Source organism: Microplitis demolitor, chromosome 4 (assembly GCF_026212275.2).
Source record: "Microplitis demolitor isolate Queensland-Clemson2020A chromosome 4, iyMicDemo2.1a, whole genome shotgun sequence".
NCBI classification, from domain to species: domain Eukaryota; kingdom Metazoa; phylum Arthropoda; class Insecta; order Hymenoptera; family Braconidae; genus Microplitis; species Microplitis demolitor.
Window position 1 is genome coordinate 23,115,900 of NC_068548.1, and position 21,974 is coordinate 23,137,873.

General features: G+C 32.8%; 1 protein-coding gene across 1 annotated transcript in view; it reads left to right on the forward strand.

Annotated features, from left to right (window-relative positions):
• Positions 1–21,974, forward strand: part of LOC103576389 (uncharacterized) — a 31,327-nt gene that overhangs the window by 6,111 nt on the left and 3,242 nt on the right. Inside the window, exons 3-18 of the mRNA XM_014444139.1 lie at positions 6,369–6,426; positions 7,315–7,451; positions 8,554–8,988; positions 9,083–9,323; positions 9,412–9,881; positions 10,000–10,183; positions 10,935–11,139; positions 11,255–11,366; positions 14,216–14,318; positions 14,881–15,053; positions 16,706–17,192; positions 17,930–18,326; positions 18,422–18,656; positions 18,883–19,294; positions 19,374–19,529; positions 20,313–20,467. Of these exons, the coding sequence (XP_014299625.1) occupies positions 6,369–6,426; positions 7,315–7,451; positions 8,554–8,988; positions 9,083–9,323; positions 9,412–9,881; positions 10,000–10,183; positions 10,935–11,139; positions 11,255–11,366; positions 14,216–14,318; positions 14,881–15,053; positions 16,706–17,192; positions 17,930–18,326; positions 18,422–18,656; positions 18,883–19,294; positions 19,374–19,529; positions 20,313–20,467 (3,960 nt within the window). The remainder of the gene's footprint in view (positions 1–6,368; positions 6,427–7,314; positions 7,452–8,553; positions 8,989–9,082; positions 9,324–9,411; positions 9,882–9,999; positions 10,184–10,934; positions 11,140–11,254; positions 11,367–14,215; positions 14,319–14,880; positions 15,054–16,705; positions 17,193–17,929; positions 18,327–18,421; positions 18,657–18,882; positions 19,295–19,373; positions 19,530–20,312; positions 20,468–21,974) is intronic.

The following is a 21,974-nucleotide window of genomic DNA, read 5'->3' on the forward strand; positions in this document are numbered from 1 at the left end:
ATATTATTAAATTTAAAAATCTCGTCGCTCAATTTTTTATCAATAAATTTAATTTAAAAATAGCGATTATAAATTTTTCATATATATACATATTAGGGTGATCGATAAAAATTAAATTTAAAAGGGAATTTGGTTTTTTCGTTTTAAGTAAAAAGAATACGTATCGAAGGACGATCTAAGTTCATTTTTCGATACGATCGCGGTTTTTTCAAAATATCTCATGAAATATGCAGATTAGAGGAAAAAACCATAGAAACAATTTTGTAGGAAATTAAATTCTTGACAAAAAAGGTTATATTCATTTTTTTTATAAAATGTGTATTTATGAAGATATTTTAAAAAAACTTTTCTAGATCTTGTCAATTGGGCATTTTAAGGATAACGAATCTTAAAAATAAAGTTTTTTTTAAAATATCTTCATAAATACACATTTTATAAAAAAAATGAATATGACCTTTTTTGTCAAAAATTTAATTTCCTACAAAATTATTCCTATGGTTTTTTCCTCTAATCTGCATATTTCATGAGATATTTTGAAAAAACCGCGATCGTATTGAAAAATGAACTTAGATCGTCCTTCGACGTGTTCTTTTTACTTAAAACGAAAAAACCAAATTCCCCATGTATTTTTTTACTAAAAAGAAGCTTTTTATATGCCTGGAAAAATTTAATTTTTAACGACCACCCTAATACTTATATTTCATGTATTTATGCGTGAGACTTTCATAAAAATTATGTAAGCAGTCATCAAAATTCCCAACTCTAGTGTTACCATTGTCTTGAAACGTGAAATCGACCTCGAAATATGACCGCCGATCTTACGGCCACGAGTAAATTATAAATAATTCATAACCATGCATGCTAATGCTAATGCTGTGATGATGTCCCAGAGTATAGTCAAGGGTAGATTTAGCGTGAAGCTTAAAGCTGACGCTCAGTAACGAACTAACGGACCGGAGGCAGTTTTAGTTTGTTCCTAACAAGGTTTAGTTCCTCAAAAATATATAAATATATACAGATATATATAGGGGTGGTAAAATTTAGTATTTCTCTAAGTGACCCCTTCCCTACATAAACCTATTTATAATGAGAGGTATAGAGTTAAGTGAAAAAGAATAAATATCATGTTTATTCAGGGATTTCAATTGGAATTAAGTGTATAAACACGTGTCAAGCCACAAATACATTCGGTTACACCCTCGTATGGATCTGCACAGTCACACATGCGTGTTTGGACCCACATAGACGCACACAGACATTAATCCCATTATTCAGATTATTATTGTTGGACACATAGAGCCTGCAGAGTAGAGTGGGCTATAGAATAGAACGTAACAGTTGGGGTTGATTTAAATTCACCGTAAACTCGAGGTCAGTGGGGTGATGGTCTGACGGTTTCCACCGATCACGCGGTCACTGTATTAACCCTAACACCCACTCTAATATGTAACATCCCATACAAAGCCGCCGTTAATTAATAAAATGCCGTAGATTGGCCGATGTCTGACTGCAGTCAATCGGCCAAGCATTGGCAATTAGTAATGGCCCAAATCTGGTTAATTACCAGCAGCCCTTTAATTTTTCATAAAAATAGCGTACACGGAGAAAAATTTATAGTAACTGTTCCTAGTACGTTTATGAAATATCATCTTATAGTGTTATGGTAATGATTACTTGGGATTATGGGATATAGACCCATACTTTCTGGGAAGGTTTCCATAAATATGGTAACAATTCCTATCATTATGGTTACAGTTCCCATATCGCATGTGAAAGAATCATGGTAATGATTACCATACTCATAGGAATAGTTCCCATAAGCAAATAGGAACTAATTCTATAACCACATTGTAACGGTTCCTAAGCGTATATTGTAATGGTTACCATAATATTATGGGAATGGTTACAACATTTCAAAAAAACCGGTTACCATGCAGTATGGGAACCATTCCCATAATATATTGTAACTGTTACTGTAATTTTTTCTCCGTGTAGTCAATTCGAATTGAGTTCGTATTAAAATTTTTGACTGATTCATGTTAATTAAAAAAATCTGCTTATCAATTATTAATTATTCAAATAACTGCAAGAGATGTCTTCAAGACACAGGACTTCGCCCCGTGACTGCAAGACAACCTACGAGTAATTAAATTTAAAAAACCGCTTCTTCATTAATGATTTTCGGTTTTGAAATTTTTAAACTTCAGTATAAATCGTAACTTGTTAAGGCTTGACAAGATCATAAAAAAATAACCTATGCAATCGCATTTTCGAGCATACATTTTAAAAATTGTTAAAAAGAAGTAAAAGAAGAATTTTTTTTTTTTCGGAAATACCCGAATTGGCACGAAAAAGTTTTTCAGTTGTAATTAAATGGCTTTGCTATATATAAAGATATGTGTGTATATATGTATATATATGTGCTTTCATAGATGAATGGAAAGGTTTCATTGTTTAGTGCAGTGGATCTGCGGTTTTCCGCTGCTAGTTACAACAAAAGCGAGATAATGAAAACAGTTATCCTTTGGCTGACTGAAAAATATAAAATCGCATGGATGCCACGAAACATGAGTTTTTTTTTCGTCATTGTGGCTGCCGTACAATGGAACTGAATTATCTAGAACAAAAGAAAAAAAAAAAAAAAAAAAGTAGTAGTTGTACTTTCTGCTGTTTAGTTGATTAAGATCATCTGCGTGGAAGTAATTTGGTTATTTTTATTCAGTAAGCGGAAATAAATGTAAACTATAAAGTTATTGATGTTGTTATTTTTAGATCGAGTTATTTCTTTGAAATAAAAGCATTAAATAAAAAAAAAAAATATTTTAATTATAATTTTGTCAACAAAAATTATTTTTTTTGCCATCTGTACCAAAAGTTCGCGAATTAGTTTTGGAACTAAAATTCTCTTGGGTCAGCAGTTGCGTAAAAAAAAAAAAAAAAAAAAAAAAAAAAAACAATACTTTATAAATCGATGATCGAACTTTGAGAGTCAAAATTAAGTCTCTGTCAGATAAAAAATAATTTAACAAAAAAAATTTATCTTTAAGCTTCAGCTGCGGGCTTTTTATTGTCGCTGCTATAAGTCGGCTTGACAATATTGACAATTATTAACTTAAAGACAATTTAAAGTCCATGTACTGACTTTCAATACTTATAATAATATTAATCGAAAATCGAATTTTCTGAATGTATAGATTTTCATAATTTATACGAGCTATAACCCGGTTTATAATTTCTAACCTCAATTGAACCCAAGTAAGCCTCAATACAGCCTCACTGAGTAAAAAAAGCCTCAATGACCCTCAAATAATGCTCACAGAGCCTCAAATGGCGACCAAAGAGCTTCAAATAATACGAATCGAATTTAAATTACATAATCAAGACCAGGTTCATATAATAACCGAGGCTTAAGGAGGATCTTTGAGCGTAATTTGAGGCTCTGTGAGCATTATTTGAGGGTCATTGAGGCTCAAATTGCTTTTGTTCACTCAACTTTTGAAACAAAAAAGTTTTAAAAAGCCCGAGTCAAAAATCAAATTATAGTTTACTCCTCAAGCCTCAATGCCTTTGATGTTTTATATGCCGCTTAGTAACTTTAGTACTCAAAATCCTCAATGAGAATTATCAGGTCTAGATAACAATAATTTGTCGATTTTAAATTATGACTGACCTCAAAATTCTCAACGAATCAAAAGTTGTTTTGGACTTTCAAAAATTTTAGATAGAAAAGAAAGGGAGAGAATAAATTATTCCTGCATGTTTTGAGTATATTGAGGCTCAAATCCAGATTATGTTACTCCAGTTTAATCCTTAGTGATAAAATAGGTCGTTACTACTATTTTGAGGTTAGGATAACTTTCTATAGTATAGTCAATCTTAAAATTCAAAATAGATCCTCAAAAATTTCATTGGGAACTTTGAGACCGAAATCCAAATTTGTCTTTTGACTTGAGAGGCCCCATTACCCAACAGTCTGTCGCAAATATAATAAACCATTAAAATAATCTAATAAAGCTCTACTGTGGTGACGCAAACACAGCTGATACTTCCAGCAATCGGTTAATTACGCACGGCTAACTATTCACCACACAAATACACACTTTTAGGGCTACATGGGTTATATTCAGCAATTTCGTTGAGTAACGCTTCAACTAATTGATGACTCCCCCTGATAACTTGCCTGCGTCGTTATTCCATTTTATTTATTCAGAATTACATAAAATCGAAATAAATCAATTTATATATAAACATATACATCTATATATAAATTTATTACTACCCAAGACACTAAATTATACGATAGTCCATAAATATAAATGATATTATGTCATTTTATATATAAACCAGCTTATAAAAATAATTATAGATACCCGATATATTTTTAAATTATCCCTCGAGCTTTTATTTAGATTTTTTTAATAGAAAAAAAAAATTTATAAAATTATGTCAACATAATTTTAATGTCTTACATAATTTTTAAAAAAAAATTCAAAATTTTAATTTGTCAAAAAAAAAAATTCAAAATCTCAATTTATCAAAAAAAAAAAAAATCAAAATTTTCAGAGCCCGTGTAAAAAAAATTCCTAAAAAATTGCGGGTGTAAAATTTTTGAACAAGAGACAGATTAAAATTTCGAATAACACTTTTTTGGAACGTTAGTAATTTTGATGTTAAAAAAAAATTTTTTTATAAGCAAATTTTGACATGTTTCTAGAACATCGTTTTTCTACAAAAAATGCAAAAGCAGTGATTTTGAAATTTTTTTTAAACGTCTTTTTTAGCCCATAAAAAGTCAAAAGTGATTCTAGAACTTTTTTGAAATGTCCACAAAAAATTCCAAGAACGTCTTTTTTTTTTTTACTCTAAATTTCGAAGTTTTAATTTGTCTCATCCCTTGGAATTTTTTTGGAACGATTTTTTTTAAACGAGGGGATGAATTAAACGTTTTAGCATAAAGACAAATAAATTACAAATATTTCCCCTCGAATGTCTGATGAAATTCAAATTAAATTGAATAATTGAGTAAACCGCGTAATTGCCGTGCCAATTAAAACGTTTGTAGGCTTAAATAACACGAGTTTGAAATAACGACAAGAGTAATTTGTGCATTTAATAACAAACTTTGTTTTGTATATCATTATTATTGTTATTATTATTATTATTATTATTATTATTATTATTATTATTATTATTATTATTATTATTTAAATTTTACATAAAGTTGAGCTTAAACGAGTTAAAATTAAATCTCTAATGCAATCTGTCTCAATAATCAATTTAAGCTGTACGGAGTTTAATAAAAGTTTGTTTGGCTGTTTGTCGTAAGTTCCAGGCCGAGACTGAGACTTACTGAGGTTAAGACTGAGGCTGATAATAATAATATCCTTTAATACTTATTCATAAAATTTCCAAGAATTTTATCGTTTATGTTCGTCGGTAGTTTGTTACTTTCTGTCTATTTGAGTTCATCTACTTTGTTTGTGAAAGCCTTCAGTTAACTATGCTAAGATTCTTTATATTTTTTCACTCATTCTCATTAAATATGCCCGCAAATTAACTTAATTAATTTTAATAATCACGGGTAATTGAACAATAATTATCGACAGTATTCGATTTAATATATTATTTGAGATTTTCTTTAATGAGTCTTGTTGGAAAAATTTAATTAATTAATTAACAGCCGATTGGTTAAAGACAAACTTTAAAGCCGCTCTCGAGTATTTTCTGGCGTTGGGTCAGAAAGGGGTGGGGGAGACGGTATTAAACTCGAAGTTTAGTTTTAAACAGCTCGCGACTGGCTAAGACTCAAAACCCGTTAGCTGGTGAACTGCATCCAGAAATCAGTTTCTTATTTTATTAACGTCCATGTGCTTGAAATACTCGATATATATTAAATATATCAATGGAAAATTTATAGTGATAAATTACTAATTAATAAAATTAATTTTTTCTCCAATATTTTGTCTTGATTTGAATTTTGGCGGGCAGGGGGGTGGGGGATAATTAAATTATGTATGAAAATTGAGGAGAAAAAAATTTAATAAAAACGCGGGGTAAAATGAACAATTCAAAATATTTTTTTTTGAGTTGAGATTTATTCTCCCTTTGTTTAATAGAACGTCAATAAAAATTTTTAGAAAAGTAAAGTAAAAATTTTTTTTCATTTTACCCTGAGTAGAATAATAATTTAAAAAAAAAAAAATTATTTGAAATATGTCACACTGCAATAACTATAATTACACAGTAAATAAAAATGGCCCTGGGGTTGGATAAAACGTGAGGAAGAGCATGAGATAAAAAAATAAGAAACGCGTAACGTGAACGCTATAAATTATTTAGGAGAAAAAAAATGTGTGTATCTTTTGCAGGTAGACCTGGTGGTTGCCATGCGATGTCGACGCCGAGCCCGAGACTTCGACATTACAGGTCGAACATACCAAAAAATTTTACCATATAAATTATCTAATTTCTCTGCCATTAAATAACTATAGCAGTTATCTTTATATTACTAACCAGCAAAACATGATTTATACACATGTCTGACAATTTACTGCTGATAAATTTATATATACATTTATATTTTAATATACATTTTCTTGCCCATAGTTTTCTTTCCTCGAGTTCTGCATCGCTTTGGAATGACGCTCGCCAGCTCTCATTATATATATATATATATATATATATATATATATATATATATATACTAATCACAATTTACACTATTGCGAGCATATGACAGTACTTTAAGTCGCTCGTTTACTTTGAAATTAAATTTTATTATCAATATTTTTTTTTTTTATGACAAAAAAAAAAATTCTGGGCGCGAATTTTTCGCTTGAAGAAATTTTTTTTTTTGCCGCTTTAAAAATTTAAATATTTATTTAAAAATAAAAAAAAAACAGTTGATTATTTATAAATAAATTTATTTTGTAAATTGTTGAATTTTTTTTTTATTAGAACGCATGCTAAAGTTTAAATTAAAAAAAAAAAAAAAGTGACTTGTTTAATTTTTAATTTAATTAAGCGCCTGTCTTTAATCTGCTCTCAGCATGAGGTGTTAAGTCCTTGTCACCTGAACATTTCTCACTGCACATCTTTATCTATAACACGATCTCTTTTACTTGAGCCAGCACTGATATTTGTTTGTAATATATATATAAAAAAAAAAAAAAATATGAAAGGAGTGAATAGATTTAAAAATAGATAAAGTTACTATATTTGTTGAAGTTTATTAAAATTGTTCGAGTTCTGGAGTTTAATTGAGTTTGAAAGTTGTCAGAGTGACGTTGATTTTTTTACGGTTATTTATTTCAGGACAATGACGGCCATTTGTTTCGTGTGCAATCTGCCGATACTGAGCCATCAAGTTGGCTTAGTGTGGCAGGGCGGAAATGGATGGGATGATCTTGTGAGAGAACAGGTCGAGGAATTGACTTTGAAACAACGACTAGGTAACTAATATTTTATTATTCATACGCTTCCGTGCCGAATTGCTGTAGAGTCAAACACTGGAATATCTTGGGACTTATTGGTGATTTTCTACTAGAGGGCATCCTAAGGAACAAAAAATATCAGTATTGTATAGAGTTATCTCCCATAAGAAAAAATTTACGGTGCACTTTCCATAAAAATGCATAGGCAGTGTCATCCTTATCCATCTTTATATGGGTCATAAGTCAAAATAAAAATTTTTTTTGGGACTTTTCCGGGTTTTTCCTACTAGAGGGCATCATAACAAACAAAAAATGTTTATATTGTGTAGAGTTATCCTCAACAGAACAAAAGATACGGCCACTTTTATCATCCTCATTCATCTTCATTCATCCTCATTTATCCTCATATGAGTCCTAACTAAAAATACAAATTTTTCTCCCGACTTTTCCGGGTTTTTCCTACTAGAGGGCATCATAATGAACAAAAAATGTTTGTATTGTGATGAGTTATTCCCAACAGGAGCAAAGTTACGGGCGATTCTTCATAGATAGTCATCCTCATTCATTCTCATTCATCCTCATATGGGTCTCAACTTAAAAAATAAATATTTCTTAGGACTTTTTTGAGTTTCTTCTACTAGAGGACATCCTAAGGAACAAAAAACGTTTATGTCATGTAGAGTTATCTCCCATAGAAAAAAATCAATGGGCCACTTTTCAGCACAGTACATTACACTGTCATATATAAAATAACTAAAATTAATTCTTTCATATATTACTCAAATTCCGTATGCATATATATTATTAAATACTAACAAAATTGAAAATAAATTTTAAACAGTCTCGAATATGATATCGTCACATTTTCAATTAATTTCGTATTATTTGGCGCGGGATTCATTTAATAGAAATTGCCATCCAAATATTTGTTTTACTCATAATTGCTTAATTAATTTAATTAATCTACTCAATAAAACCTAAACTCCAAATGAGTTTAACAATCGAACCATTCATTCTTCGTCCCAGTCACTTTATGCCAATTTATTTTAAAATAACTAATTAATTAATTAATAATTCCAGCATTAAAACTCAAGTTTCAAAAATAAATTTTTTTGTCAAGGAACAGGAAGAAGAGATTCTGCAGCCCAAATAGGAGCTCCACTGTCTCCACCAAATGAAACTCAAGAGTCTTCGCCAACTCACCACAACCGCCGTCGGCGTTCGAGTTTGGCGGACATCCTGCGTGACTGGAGCAGTGGCGGGAATTCAAATAAGAACAAGAGCGGTAACAAACTTTGCCGACGTGAAACCCTTGCGGACATCGCCAAGTCCTTGCCTTGGCCTCGACAGCAGACAACAGAGTCCGGACATGCTGCAAGTTTACGAAAACGTCGGGAGAGTTCCGTCGACAGCGGGATCAAGAGCTCCATCACCAGTAAATCACGTCGAGACTCGGCCATCAGTGATCTCAAAAATGATTTTGCCAAACTGTGGAACAAACGCGACATCCAGCCCCAGCAATCCCCGACTATCATTTCACCCACCACCCGACGAGGTAATTTTTTTTCCTGATCTCTAGATCTGAATTACGCTCGTCTAGAGTTCTTCGTCCGGAAGTACTTAACTAATTACATTGATTGTTGATCCAGGATCAAGTGAGTCAAGATACTCGAGACGAGGATCCGGTGAAAGCGCGAGAACAAGAAGGGACAGCGTCGTCGGCGGTCCTTGTGGCGAACGGAAACATCAGTGTCGGCATCACAAACGTAAACAATCACAACAATCTCAGATTTCTCTTGACGCCGGTGCTATTACACCAACAAAGTACTACAGAATGGATCAAAGACCCAGCGCCTCGAGCACTGATAGTGCTGCATCTGCTGCTGTTAGGTTTGGTTTTATTTTTATCCTCGACTCTCCTCAACTTTTAAACCCATTCCAGTTTTAAAGCCTCCAATAAAATCTAATTTATTTACAGAGAACAGTTGGAGGCACAAAGAAGTCAGACGGACAAACCAGAGTCAAAAAATTACTTGACGCCAGAGACTAAATCATTTGGGACGGATCCCAAGTCCCCGTCGACAAACGATACTCCTAAGGCAGACAAAAATTATTTGACACTCGAACCGGGCATAAATACGCCCACGATAATAATGTCATCGACAACTCCGCCGTCAATATCGCCGACAGTTAACAACTTGCCGCTTCCCGGAGCTGCGGTCTCCGGGGGACTGAGCCCCGTTGGGTCTCCAAGTGTCCATAATACCCCTAGCCACCCTTTGCTCACTACCAGGAGAGACTCCACGACCCAGTGCTACTATGGAAAGGGAAAGGAAGTCTCCTCGAGCAAGCTGTCAAGACTGACACGACAGGCTGCGACTATTGATGAATCACCCTCGGGAAGACGCAGCAGCCAGCCCACGCTGTCACCGGATCCTGACGACGGAGGTGACGTCTTTTACTCCCCATCCTGGAATTATTTTTTTCAGCGAATGAATAAATGACAAATTGATTGATTTGCTTGCTTGTACTTGAGGTTTTTGGCACTGACGAATGTTATTTTTAGGTCGCAAAGCAAGAAGGGACTCGCTAAGCCCGGACTCGGCTTCTTACTCTAGACGCCGTGACTCGAAAAGCCATTTGAGTCCGGACAGAAATGCCGCTGACAAACGAGACTTTAGTCCTAACAGACAAAGGCGGCCTTCGAGATTACGAAGACAATCTACTACTATTACCGGACGTCCTGCTAGGTATTTTATTAATTAGCTTTTTTTACGGTCTTGCCAATTATTTTTTTTCTCAGGTTATACTTGTTATTAATAATTATTTTTACCAAAAAAATTAAATCATTTTTTACTTTCACTCCGGGTCACTAAAAATATGTAAATTTTTAAACAAATCAAAATTTTGAATTTTTCTGACTTTTCTCTGCTGAGAAAAAATTTATTCTTGTTCGAGAGAAGCAATAGAAAAATTAGTGATAATTATTACGTCAATTTATTTTTATCAATAGACTTATCAATTATTTGATTGATAATTAACGCCAGGATTTTTACTTAATTAAAAAATTGACAATTAATAATTAATGATGTCAAATTTTTGATATTACGGTGAAAATATTGGTCGTAGAGAAAAATTTTTTGAGTAAAAGTTGTTCAAAATTTAATTTTCTAAAAATAATGTCTCATATAATTTTTCCGTAGGACTAATAAGAAAGCCGTAATTTCAAAATTAAGATTTTCATAATTAACAAAAATTTGAATCATTCATTATGAATCTTAATTTTTAAATTACGGTGAAAATATTGGTCATATAAAAAAATTATAAGAGACATTTTTTTTCAAAAATTAAATTTCCTACAACTTTTGTATGAAAACTTTTTCTATAAAACCAATATTTTCGCCGAAATATCAAATATTTGAACGATTCTTTTCAAAATTAAGACAAAAATATTGTCCCTTGATAATCGACAATATTTATTAATTACTGTCTTCTAATCAGATCACCAGACAGTTCGTCATGTTCCTCTCGGGACCCGAGTCCTTGTGCCCGCGGCCTCGGCAGCATCCAACACGCCCCCGTAATCCGCAGACAGTCAACCACCGAAGAGATCCTCATGTCCCGCGGATTCAGACGCCAGAGCACCACCGAAGAGATGATCCGGTGTCGCAATTTCCGTAGACAAAGTTCTCAAAGTGATGACACCGTAAGTCCAACCCCTGAAATTTTCTCCCTCTAAAAATTCAAATCTCAATTTTTTTTCTCTCCCCTCAAAATTAATTTTAAAAAATTTAAAAATAATAAATTACCATCAAAAAAAGGTACAACGTTACCGCGGCCGACGAGACAGTTCAGCGCAGATAACCGACGGAACCTTCCAATCGATGACCGTCGAAACATCCAGTACCTTTTTTGACAGCAGTACACAAACAGGTAACGCCACCACAGTTTTCAAATTTTCCCGCCTTAAGCACCGGGTTTCCTACCAACCCCGAGTCGTGGGGTTGGCAGCCTCGCGTCTGCGCCCGCGCAAGTAGTTTACCCAAACAAACGTCGGGTGCACAGCAGTCGTTGATAAAAACATATATAAAACCACCTTATCATTTAGATTTTTCACAAATTCTCAGTATCACGTCCTCATGATACCCAACAGGGTAAAATTAATCGTGCGGCGAGTAAAACCAAACTCACAACCCACCCGGAAATAAAAACTTTTCAAAATTACGCCCAAATTTTTTTTTTAATTTACTCACCCACGTGACATTTATTTAAACAATTCAATTTTTTTTTTTTAACACTCCAAGTGTTTCAGTAATTAGTGTCTAGTTAATTAAATAAATCGTGTAATAAAATTTTTTCTTATCAATCTGGTGGGAATTATTGAATGATAGTGACACTTCGATTTTTCATTAAACCACGCGGTGGGTGGTGTCCTTACTAAAGATTTCATTGATTATCCCCGCGATATTTTCATTTATCTTTATAACTGTCTTATTGTTTATTAATTAAATGTCACGTGATTTATTGAATTTCCGTACAATAAAAAATTACTGACATTTTTTTTTTTTTTAATTAAAAATGAATTTTATGAAATATTTTATCGTGCATATAAAAGTGGATGAAAAAATTTAATAAGACATATCGCATGTACATTATCGCACGTCCGCGTTTTACGAGCAAGTAGTAGTAGCGGAGGTACGTGCGACGGAATTGACAGACGTAAACGTAAACGGGAAGTGGGTGGAGGGTGGTATTAGTGTTGATGTTGATGTTGATGTTGATGTTGATGTCGGGGTGTCGATAATTGTTAAGTATTGCCGGCGATAAAGAAGGTATGCGCGAAATATCATACGCGACATCGATCCACACCCCAAGGCCACGTGCTTGTCATTCGATCGGCAGGCTATCAATTAAAGTAAATCTTGGCATAGACGTTTCTATATCTAGCTAACAGGTATATGTGTGTACTATTTTTACTACTTTTTATGTCAGACTCGGTGATTATTTAGATTATTATCAACCCCTGGTTTATTTAATGTGCGGCCTTAACTGTCAATTTTCTGTGGCTTAGATGGGTTTGTTTTGTTAGTTATGTTTAATCTAACCAAATTTATTCATCGGATTTTTTTATGTGGGACTATTGGGGAAATCGGAGGTTTTAAAAATTAATGGGGTTGTGGGAACTGCTTCTGGAAGTTTAGTCAGGCTGGTTGAGGGTTTTGCAGAACATTCGGCTATTACACTGATAAAATTTTTTTTTTTTTTTAATCATATATTTTTACCAAAAAAAATTATGATAGTACAAATTATGATACGGAAGTTAGAAGACAAAAATTTTTGAATTTGTTTTGAAGGATCAATTACAAAAAAAAAAAAAAAAATAAAAAAAATGCACATGTAGGAAATTAAAAAATCTGTAGGTGCAATTTTTTCAAATATTTTTTTTTTTATAATTTAGTGTTTTAAAAAAAAATAAAAGGATTTTTAAACGTCAGCTGACTTCAGTATTATAAATTTCCAATCTAATATGTTAGTAGCAGACATCAAATAAATTTAAAATTATAAATAAAAAAAGTAAATAATAAAAAAAAAAATATTTTAAAAAAATGCACTTATTAATTTCAAAATTTTTGAAATGCCCATTTTTTTTAATTTTATTTTATTAATTATTTACTCTATTTATTAATAATTGTAAATTAATCTGATGTCTGCTACATTCACACACAAGGAATTTGTTGATTAAATGATTAGTGGAGTTTTAAAATTAAGGGCATTGAAAAAAATGAATGATTGATCTGTTAAAATAATCAGAGTCAGCAATTATTTTTAATAACTAAAGTTTGCGAGATATTTGATTCAATTAAAAGCAGCGTTTGAATAGAAAGCAAAAATGACCTACAAAACGAGTTGAATATTTTTTAATCCTTTTTTCCTGTCGCTGAGCATTCGATACATTGGATTAATCCAGGTATCAATAACAAGTAAACAATGGAGCAAAAATAAATTTTTAAATTTTTTTACACAGAATCATTATTCAATTGCACGTTTTTAAAATATTTGATTGATGCTATCGTCCAACTGTCCGTTCAATTTATTTTTTATTTATTTCTCTAGCATCATTATTATTTTTTATTTAAATTAAAACCTCCCTTTTAATTCCAATTAAAAAAACTACCCATTATTGATTAATTAAAATTAAAATAAATATTTTTTTTTTCATTAAAAAATTTTTAGAATCTTTCGAAAAAATCTGACCCCCTCCACTTTTTTTTTAAATGAAGTAAAAATTTGTCTGACTAAAACCGACTCGATCTACTGGCAAGTGAATTTTAAAAATTAAAATTATTTAAAAATATTCCAGTGGGTATTTTTTTTATTTAAATTTAATTTAAAGTCCATCAAGTTAATTAACAATAAAAGTACAGTAAAACGTGAGGATTTAGATGGAATAGTTAAGAGAGTACGGTCGAATAATATCTTGATATCGAAATTCCGAAGTGTGTTGATGAAATTCAGTGATATGTATGCGGGACTTATCGAGGAGGAATTAAATGAGCTAAGTAAGGAAAAAAGTTTTCACACCCTCTGCTATGCGTATACATTTTACGTCTTCAGAAATTATTTATACATATTTATATATAGGAGTAGAGTAGAGGAGAGACCTTGGGGTGAATAAATAACGGGCGCTAGACAAATAAATAGATAAATATTAGATATATTTTTAGTTTGTGAAATATTTAAGTGATATTTTTTATAAAAACTTCGTTTAATGTCCGTCGAAGAACCGTCACCGCCTTACGACAACAATCACTATCATGAGGAGTGTCTGAGATGTAACAGCTGTGGCCTCAATCTCACGGGACCCAATCAGAAAAGAGCGAGACGGTGAGTAAACATTCACGTTAATTTACTTTTACGAGCTTTAATAAACCTGTAACGATATATGAACATGTCTATTAGTAATTACTGTTGTTACTACGTCAATTACACAGACTCGCGTTAAGTAATTGGCTGTGTAAGGAGATATTTTGTGAAATTCACCATCCGGAAAAAATTGATTTTTGATATTTTTGGTTTAAAAATTTTTAGCTCTGAAAGTTTTGGAGATTTACAGATTTAAAAGTGTTCAAAATTTCAGTCAGATCATTGGCTATAATTTTCAAAAAAAATTTATCAAAATATTCGTATTAGTTTTTGAGAAAAAAATTTTTAAAGACTAAAGAAAAGATAGGATTTTTTTTTCTTTTGTAAAGATTTAAAATTTTGAATTTCCCTCCAAATATGATGACGCGATAAACTTGAATTTGGGCTAAAAATTTTAGTCAGATCATTGACTACAATTTTCAAAAAAAATTTATCAAAATATCTTGAATAGTTTTTTCAAAATATGAATTTTAAAAAACCTCAAAAAACCGCTAGTTTAAAAAATAAAAAAATTTGATTTCAGGTTCAAAAACCAGATTCTTTGCGACCTGCACTTCGCGGACGTCGCGCTGATGGAGTGCTCGGACTTCATGCAGCAGTTGCGCAGCTTTAAGCCTCAAAGTTTGGGCTGCGCAGTGGCCCGACGAAAGTCCTCAACGACTCTCATCTTCCCGCTTCCGCCTCAAGCCTGCTCAGGTGGGTCTAAAACAGCCAAACCCAAACCTGCCTATCTTCAATCCTCTTCCATACTTTATTCTCATTTTTATTCATACCTTCTCCATCCAGTCATTCTTCTGCCATTTTGTCGCCCTCGCTTCCATTATCCCCAACGACTTTCAAAAGTTTATTTTTAAAAAACAGCAAAACAAACTCGACAAAACAAAACTTGACAAATTAAAGTGCAAAGTTTATACCCAACTATATATAAGATAAAAAGTCATTTCTGAGCAGTAAGAAGGGTTTAAAAGTTAAAGACGCGAATAAGTGTGTGCTTAAAAAGACTCACACAGACACGTGTGCTACAGGTGGTTTTGCTATAGACCACAGTCATACATCAAGGTCGTTTCATATATTTAATCTACAGAGATAAATTTACCGAAAAAATTTCCCTATATTATGGGAAATATTCCCATATCATATGGTAACCAGTTTTTTAAATATCAAATATATAAGAATGGCAGCCATACTAATTTTTGTTACCATTTCTACCCACATGGGTTTTATCCAGAGATAAAATCATTGGAATCATTGTTGGCCACTTATATGGTCCCATATTGATTATATACTTTTTCATATATATTTATCATATATGGTATTTTCATGCGGGTGTCAAGAAATTTTTTTTCTGTGGTAATTTTTTCTCCTTGTCTATATATATATATATATATATATATATATATATATATATATATATATATATATATAAAACTAATTTATCATTTATTAGCTTGTAAATAATTAAATAAAAAAGTTTCAAAACTTTATCTAATAAAGTAACTTTTTAATAAATAAATAACAAAATTACCTGTCAGATGAAGATGAAGACGAAAATGTCTCAGGCAGTTCACTCTAAGTTCGAATACCGAGCCCTGTTAAGAAACAGCTTGGTGTTCTACCTTACAGTGACTTGACTGGGATAAAAGCAGCTCTCGAGACAAAAGAATGCCTGGGATAAAAAATGAAGAGAGTCTTCGATAAAGAAAAAGAAGAAGAACGGGAAGAAAAATCAAGGGTCTTGTAGAACAAGTGGTTGCTTCTCATGGTCCTCAGCACTTTGCAAGCCTATTCTTACCGTTACTTTGTACTTAACGCCGTGTCTTTTAATAAAGACAGCGGAAGGGCTTCGACTCGATCTGCGGCTTAACCGACGAATCTCCTTGTGTTTTCTATGCTAATCCGAATCTTAATGCAGATTGAGTTAAATTTAAAATTATGAGCTAAGCATAAGTATGAGTATAGCCCGACAACTTTTCTTATGAATATATTAATAATTAATGTACTCTGTGGAAAGTTTGAAGTTTTACATTTTATTATTTTTTATTTATGATAAATTGCGGGCGTTTTCGCGCCCTCATGAGTGAGGGTTCAGTTAAAAATTTTTTTTTCACAAGTTTGTGCCATCAGGGGCAAAATGGGCCGTTAAAAATTTTTTTTAACATCAACTTGAATTTTTAATTAAATTATTTTATTGATAAAAAAAATTTATCGCTCTGGCGGGAAAATTTAAATTTGAATTATGACCTAATTTTTTTCAGTATCTAGATCTGATATCAATTGTAAAAAAATTTGAATTTTTAAGATCTTAGAATTTAAAAAAAAAAAAATAAAATATAAAATTATTTTTGCAGATGAATTTTGTAAAGAATTTCCTCATAATTTGATACCAACCCCTGGGTATTGGATCGAGTGTTCGAGGCAGCAAATAACCTCAGACACGATTTGGGACGAAAGTGAAAGCGACCGGGATTTCACGGATCCTGAGCAAGTTGATGAGCAAGCAGAGCTCTCTATAATGAACAAACGACAGGAATTCTGTCTGTTCGAGGAGAACGAGATGGAAGACGAGGACGTGCCGCGTAAGAAAACGACCATCGAGGAGCAATGGGAAAAGAACCAGGGCTTCGAGCTGACTTCCGTTGAGCAGGAGACCTATGAGAAATACTTTTACGGGTCTGAGCATTGGAACTATTTCACCAACGACGAGGACCTGGGCCCGGTGATACTCAGCATCAAGCAGGAGACGATAAGTGGGAGAGATCAATTCAGAATACTCGTACGTGCCATCAGTTACACCGTTCACGGGCTCATACCTGCCAGCTGCGTTTTTGCTGATAGGTGCGCTATTTAATTATGATAATATAATCCTGTTATATTATCCGATGAATATTAATTACTGTCGTCAGCTATTTTATTTATAATAATTGTCATTTTTCAGAGATTATAAATCGGAATTTAATTATTCCGGTACTTTGAATTTAAATTACATGCAAAGTATTAAAGATACGATAAAAATGTATAAGAACAATTTTGTAGAGAATTTAATTTCCTATTAAAAAGTACTCATGCATTTTTATCATAACTTTGATATTTAAGCCATAATTTTAATTTTAGTTACAATTATATAAAACTCGACTCTGATTCAGTGAAATGAAAAATCATCTGGGTATTAAATATCAATAACTTTTAAAATATTGAAATTACATAAAAACTTAAAGAAACCTTTTTTGTAGAGAATTAAATTTCCTATAAGAAAGCATCCATACATTTTTATCATAACTTTGATATTTAAGCCATAATTTTAATTTTAGTTACAATTATATAAAACTCGACTCTGATTCAGTGAAACAAAAAATTATCTCGTAATTAAATACCAGTAACTTCTAAAATATCAAAATTACAAGAAAGTTTACTGAAAGCTTTTTTGTAGAGAATTAAATTTCCTATAGATTTTCTTTCTTACACTTTGGCCGTATCTTCAATAGTTTAAACGTAAATAGTAATCAAAGTTAAAAACAAAGTTTTTCATATTTTTTAACAAAATAATAATAATAATAATTTATACTGGGTTACAGATATAATCGTGAAGAGGTAGTAAAGAGCCTGGGTAAAGAGGTGAATATAAATCCAGCATTGACGTTAGGACAGCTACCAGATACCCCAGAAGAACTTCTGAAGCTAGATCAAGTGTTCATAAAGTCGGAGCTTAAAGTCGGAGTGATATATGTGCAAGAGGGCCAGTACACCGAAGAAGAGATACTCGACAACAACGACAGCTCTCCATTTTTCGAAGAGTTTCTGCAGATACTGGGTGACAAAATACGTCTGAAAGGGTTCGACAAGTACAAAGGCGGTCTTGATACCGTCCATGACCTGACGGGTCTCTACTCGGTCTACACCAACTGGCGCGGAATCGAGATCATGTTTCACGTGTCCACTCAGCTGCCTTACGAAAAACACGATCCCCAGAAGGTATCCTCGTCCTCAAAGCCCGCTTCCTATTTAATTCTGTACACATCGCTGGAAAATGCGGAATTTTTATTATTCTTTTTATTTTTGTTGTTCAGCTTCAAAGGAAACGGCACATCGGCAACGATATCGTCTGCGTGGTGTTCCTCGAAGCCGACAACACCCAATTCAGCCCAGCTTGTATTAAATCTCATTTCCTCCACACTTTTATTATCGTGCGTGTCAGCCCGAGGATCAAGAGAAAAGTTACTAGATATGAGGTCTCGGTTGTCACAAGAGATGAAGTCGGTGCTTACAAACCCTATTTGTGGGAACAAAGCGTCTTTGAAAAAGGTTTTTTTTATTTATTAATAATAAAAGTTAATTAATCTAATAAATTATTTAATTAAAAGAACAAATAACTATAGATAAATTAATTGAAAAGACTAGGGGAAGTTTGTAATGAGATTTATAGTTTTTATTCTTCAGAGACTGGGATCGAATCACACTCAGTACTTTTAATATGACGTCATCCCCTCAACTTTTTTTTTTAAATTATTAATTAAAAAATAAATTACAGGTCCAATGTTCCGAGAATGGATCCTCACAAAAATAGTGAATGGCGAACGCGCAAGTTACTCAGCTCCAAAATTCGCTCGGATGCAGGAGCGAACAAGGAGCCAAATGCTCGAGGACATCGTAGCGAACCTCGCGAACCACGCGGAGACTGGACAGATTCCGAAACCGTACCGTCGAGGTTCCTGGCGACCTATAGGACACATGCGGCCCTCTTCGCCCCTCCTGGACTCGGTAAGGGACCAGTTCGAAGACTATGACCAGCTGGCCAAGGACTTCACCCGAGTCTTCCTCAACAACGCGGACAACGTCCAGATCCACGCGAATCTATTCGATGTGGCCTTCCTGGTTCCTGGTCAGCAGAAGCAGAAGGTCAGGTTTATTGGAGTCCGTGCCATCCTTGGAGTACGCAGCAGGTAATTTTTATTATTAATCTCTGGCGGTACTACAAACAATTTAATAAAGTTTCGGATAAAAAATAACTTTATTCTTCAGGGTATTCCAGGAAATGCTCTATGGAATCCAAACCGGGTTCGGCAGTCCTCAAGTTCCTGTCGCGGAATTGCTAGCGAGACCTGCGCCGACGCTTCTTAGCCCGCAGAAACCAAAGAGCTCAAACTTTCTGCAAGTTCCTGACATTGAAAGCCCTAGGTATGAACAATTTTATTTTCTTTTTAATTTCACCGGTTCTATACATTGATAAATATTTTATCTTTCTTTTGAATCAAAACTTTCATGACTAATTTCTATTTTGTAAAAATTGCACCCAAGTAATTCAAGAAAATTTTCATTTGCTTTTTGAATTTTTTAAAAAAATTTTGACGCTTGGAAAAAATCTGTTTTGAAGCTCAGAGTTTTCGTTTTTTCGTCGGAAAAATTTTTTAACCTACGGCTGGTAAATTATTTGAAGAAAAAGTGACCATTGATTTTTTCAAAATTTTTTTTTCATTTGAAAAATTACCGAAGCTAAAAAAAAAATTTTTTCATTTCAAAAAATTCGTTTTCAAAAAACTAAAAAAATTTTTGAGTTGCCGCAGTCTTATTATGTCCAAATTTTTTATCAAAATTTTAAATTCTTAAATTTTCATGGCTACAAAATATAACTAAAAAATAACTGAAAAATTTATGATTTCAAAAATTCCGATGGTGAAATTAAAAAAAAAAAATTAACGAATTTTTATAATTAATTTGAAGTTTGGTAACTAATTATAATTATAATATTTTATGTATACGGCACATCCTAACCATTTTCCAATGCACTGCATGACCACAAGTTAATTTACTTGGAATGAATCAGTAGTAAATTTGACAGTTTTGTTGTGAAAACAAATCCTGTCCCCGATCCTCAATTGACTCCTGTGAAAAAAAAGTGTACTCCGTACCCTGAGGTGCCGTTTAACCATTTCTGTGAGATACTGGCTGTGATATGTTTAGGCCCAAAAGTGTACCTTCGTCGCCGATGGTAAAAAGAGCGTTCTCGAGACTCGGAACCATCACCGCTGGCTGGGGGAGGAGTATAAGGAAGCATGGGAGCAATACTCTGCAGGTTGAAGACAGAAAACGGTGGACCTCTTCTCAAGACTGCAGCAGTGAGTTCTTTTACCCTTATGACATAAATAGAGTAGGCATGAATGTAAATAATGATTAAATGCATGAATAAAAATTAGTAAATTACATGAATATTTAATTTTTTCATTCAACAAATTTTATTGATAAGTATTTATAATTTTTTTAGCTTCAACAAATTGATGATAATTTTACATAAAATATTGATAAGAAAATACAATAAAATTTTATCTTTTAATAATAAAATGAGGGTAGGGCAGACAAAATGCGACCACTAAACAAATAATTGGTTTTCGTGGATTCAAAGTCTTCAGATCTTATTTTTTTGACCTTTATTTGGAGTCATTTGGGTTCAAAAATGATGATAAGAGACATATAAGACAATTAAGATCAATTGTAGAAAAAATATTTTTTTTGTCAAATTTTCCGGGTGGTTCATTTTGCCCACTCGTCCCCTGTATCACGTAACACATTAAACAACCAATGAAATACTCGGATATTTTGTGATTTCAAAATTTCATTTTTCTAAAATTAATTGTTTTATATTTTTAAAATAAAACGAGACCTTTGTGGCTTTGATGGTTGGTAGTTCGTTTGATAGAATGTCAACGGTAACGCGATATTGCCAGTAATTTAAACCACACACGACATTAATCAATAAATAAACACGTCAGAGTAACACAGCACACGTGATATTAAAAATAATTAATTTTGTTCAGCGAAAAAAGCCATTTGTCTAATGGCAGCCGCGATTCTCCTTCTCATCATCAATTTTCTCAATTGCGATTCGCGCTGACGTCTCTTATGGTAGTCCTGCATCTTTTTACACATCAGCTCAATAAGAAGGATCAGAAACACCCAAATCACGCTCAGTACAACAAATAACAAAAATAATTTAAATTCCTCAAAATCTAATTGGTCATTTTGTTGACGCATCTCAATTCTTCTAACCAATCTTTGTTTTCGTATGTAATTCTTATACACATTTTCTCTTTCCATGTGTTCGATAAAACCAGACTCAACAAGTCTCATGGCTACATCATCGATTTTCTTTTTTAACGGCCATTGTTTTCGAACCAGAAGCCATTCATGTACTTTGAATAATTTTTCTTTCGAAAAATGAAGCTCGTCACAAGATTTCATATCATCAAGGAAAGCGTCAAATATGATGCAAGCAACTGAATTATTTTTCTCAATCCTATTTCTGCAACTTTCAAGATTATCTGAAGAAGACCATAATTGTTCTTCATAAGAATCGTTTGACCACAATTGTGTATCTTCTAGCAAGTCATGAATGAAGGAATTATAGTAAACCTGATAGTTGTTGTCACGCAGATCCCGTAAAGTTTCAACGTTTTTATAACCTGGCCTAGTCAATACAGCTTCCAATTGCCCCTGTAAACCCGGATTGAAAATCACAACAAACAAAGTCGCACTTAAGAAGGTTATGCGCATTGATAACCTATCTATGGGAGTCGATATTCCCATGTTAAGAATCAATGACAAGAGATCTAGAGCAGCCATGCCAAA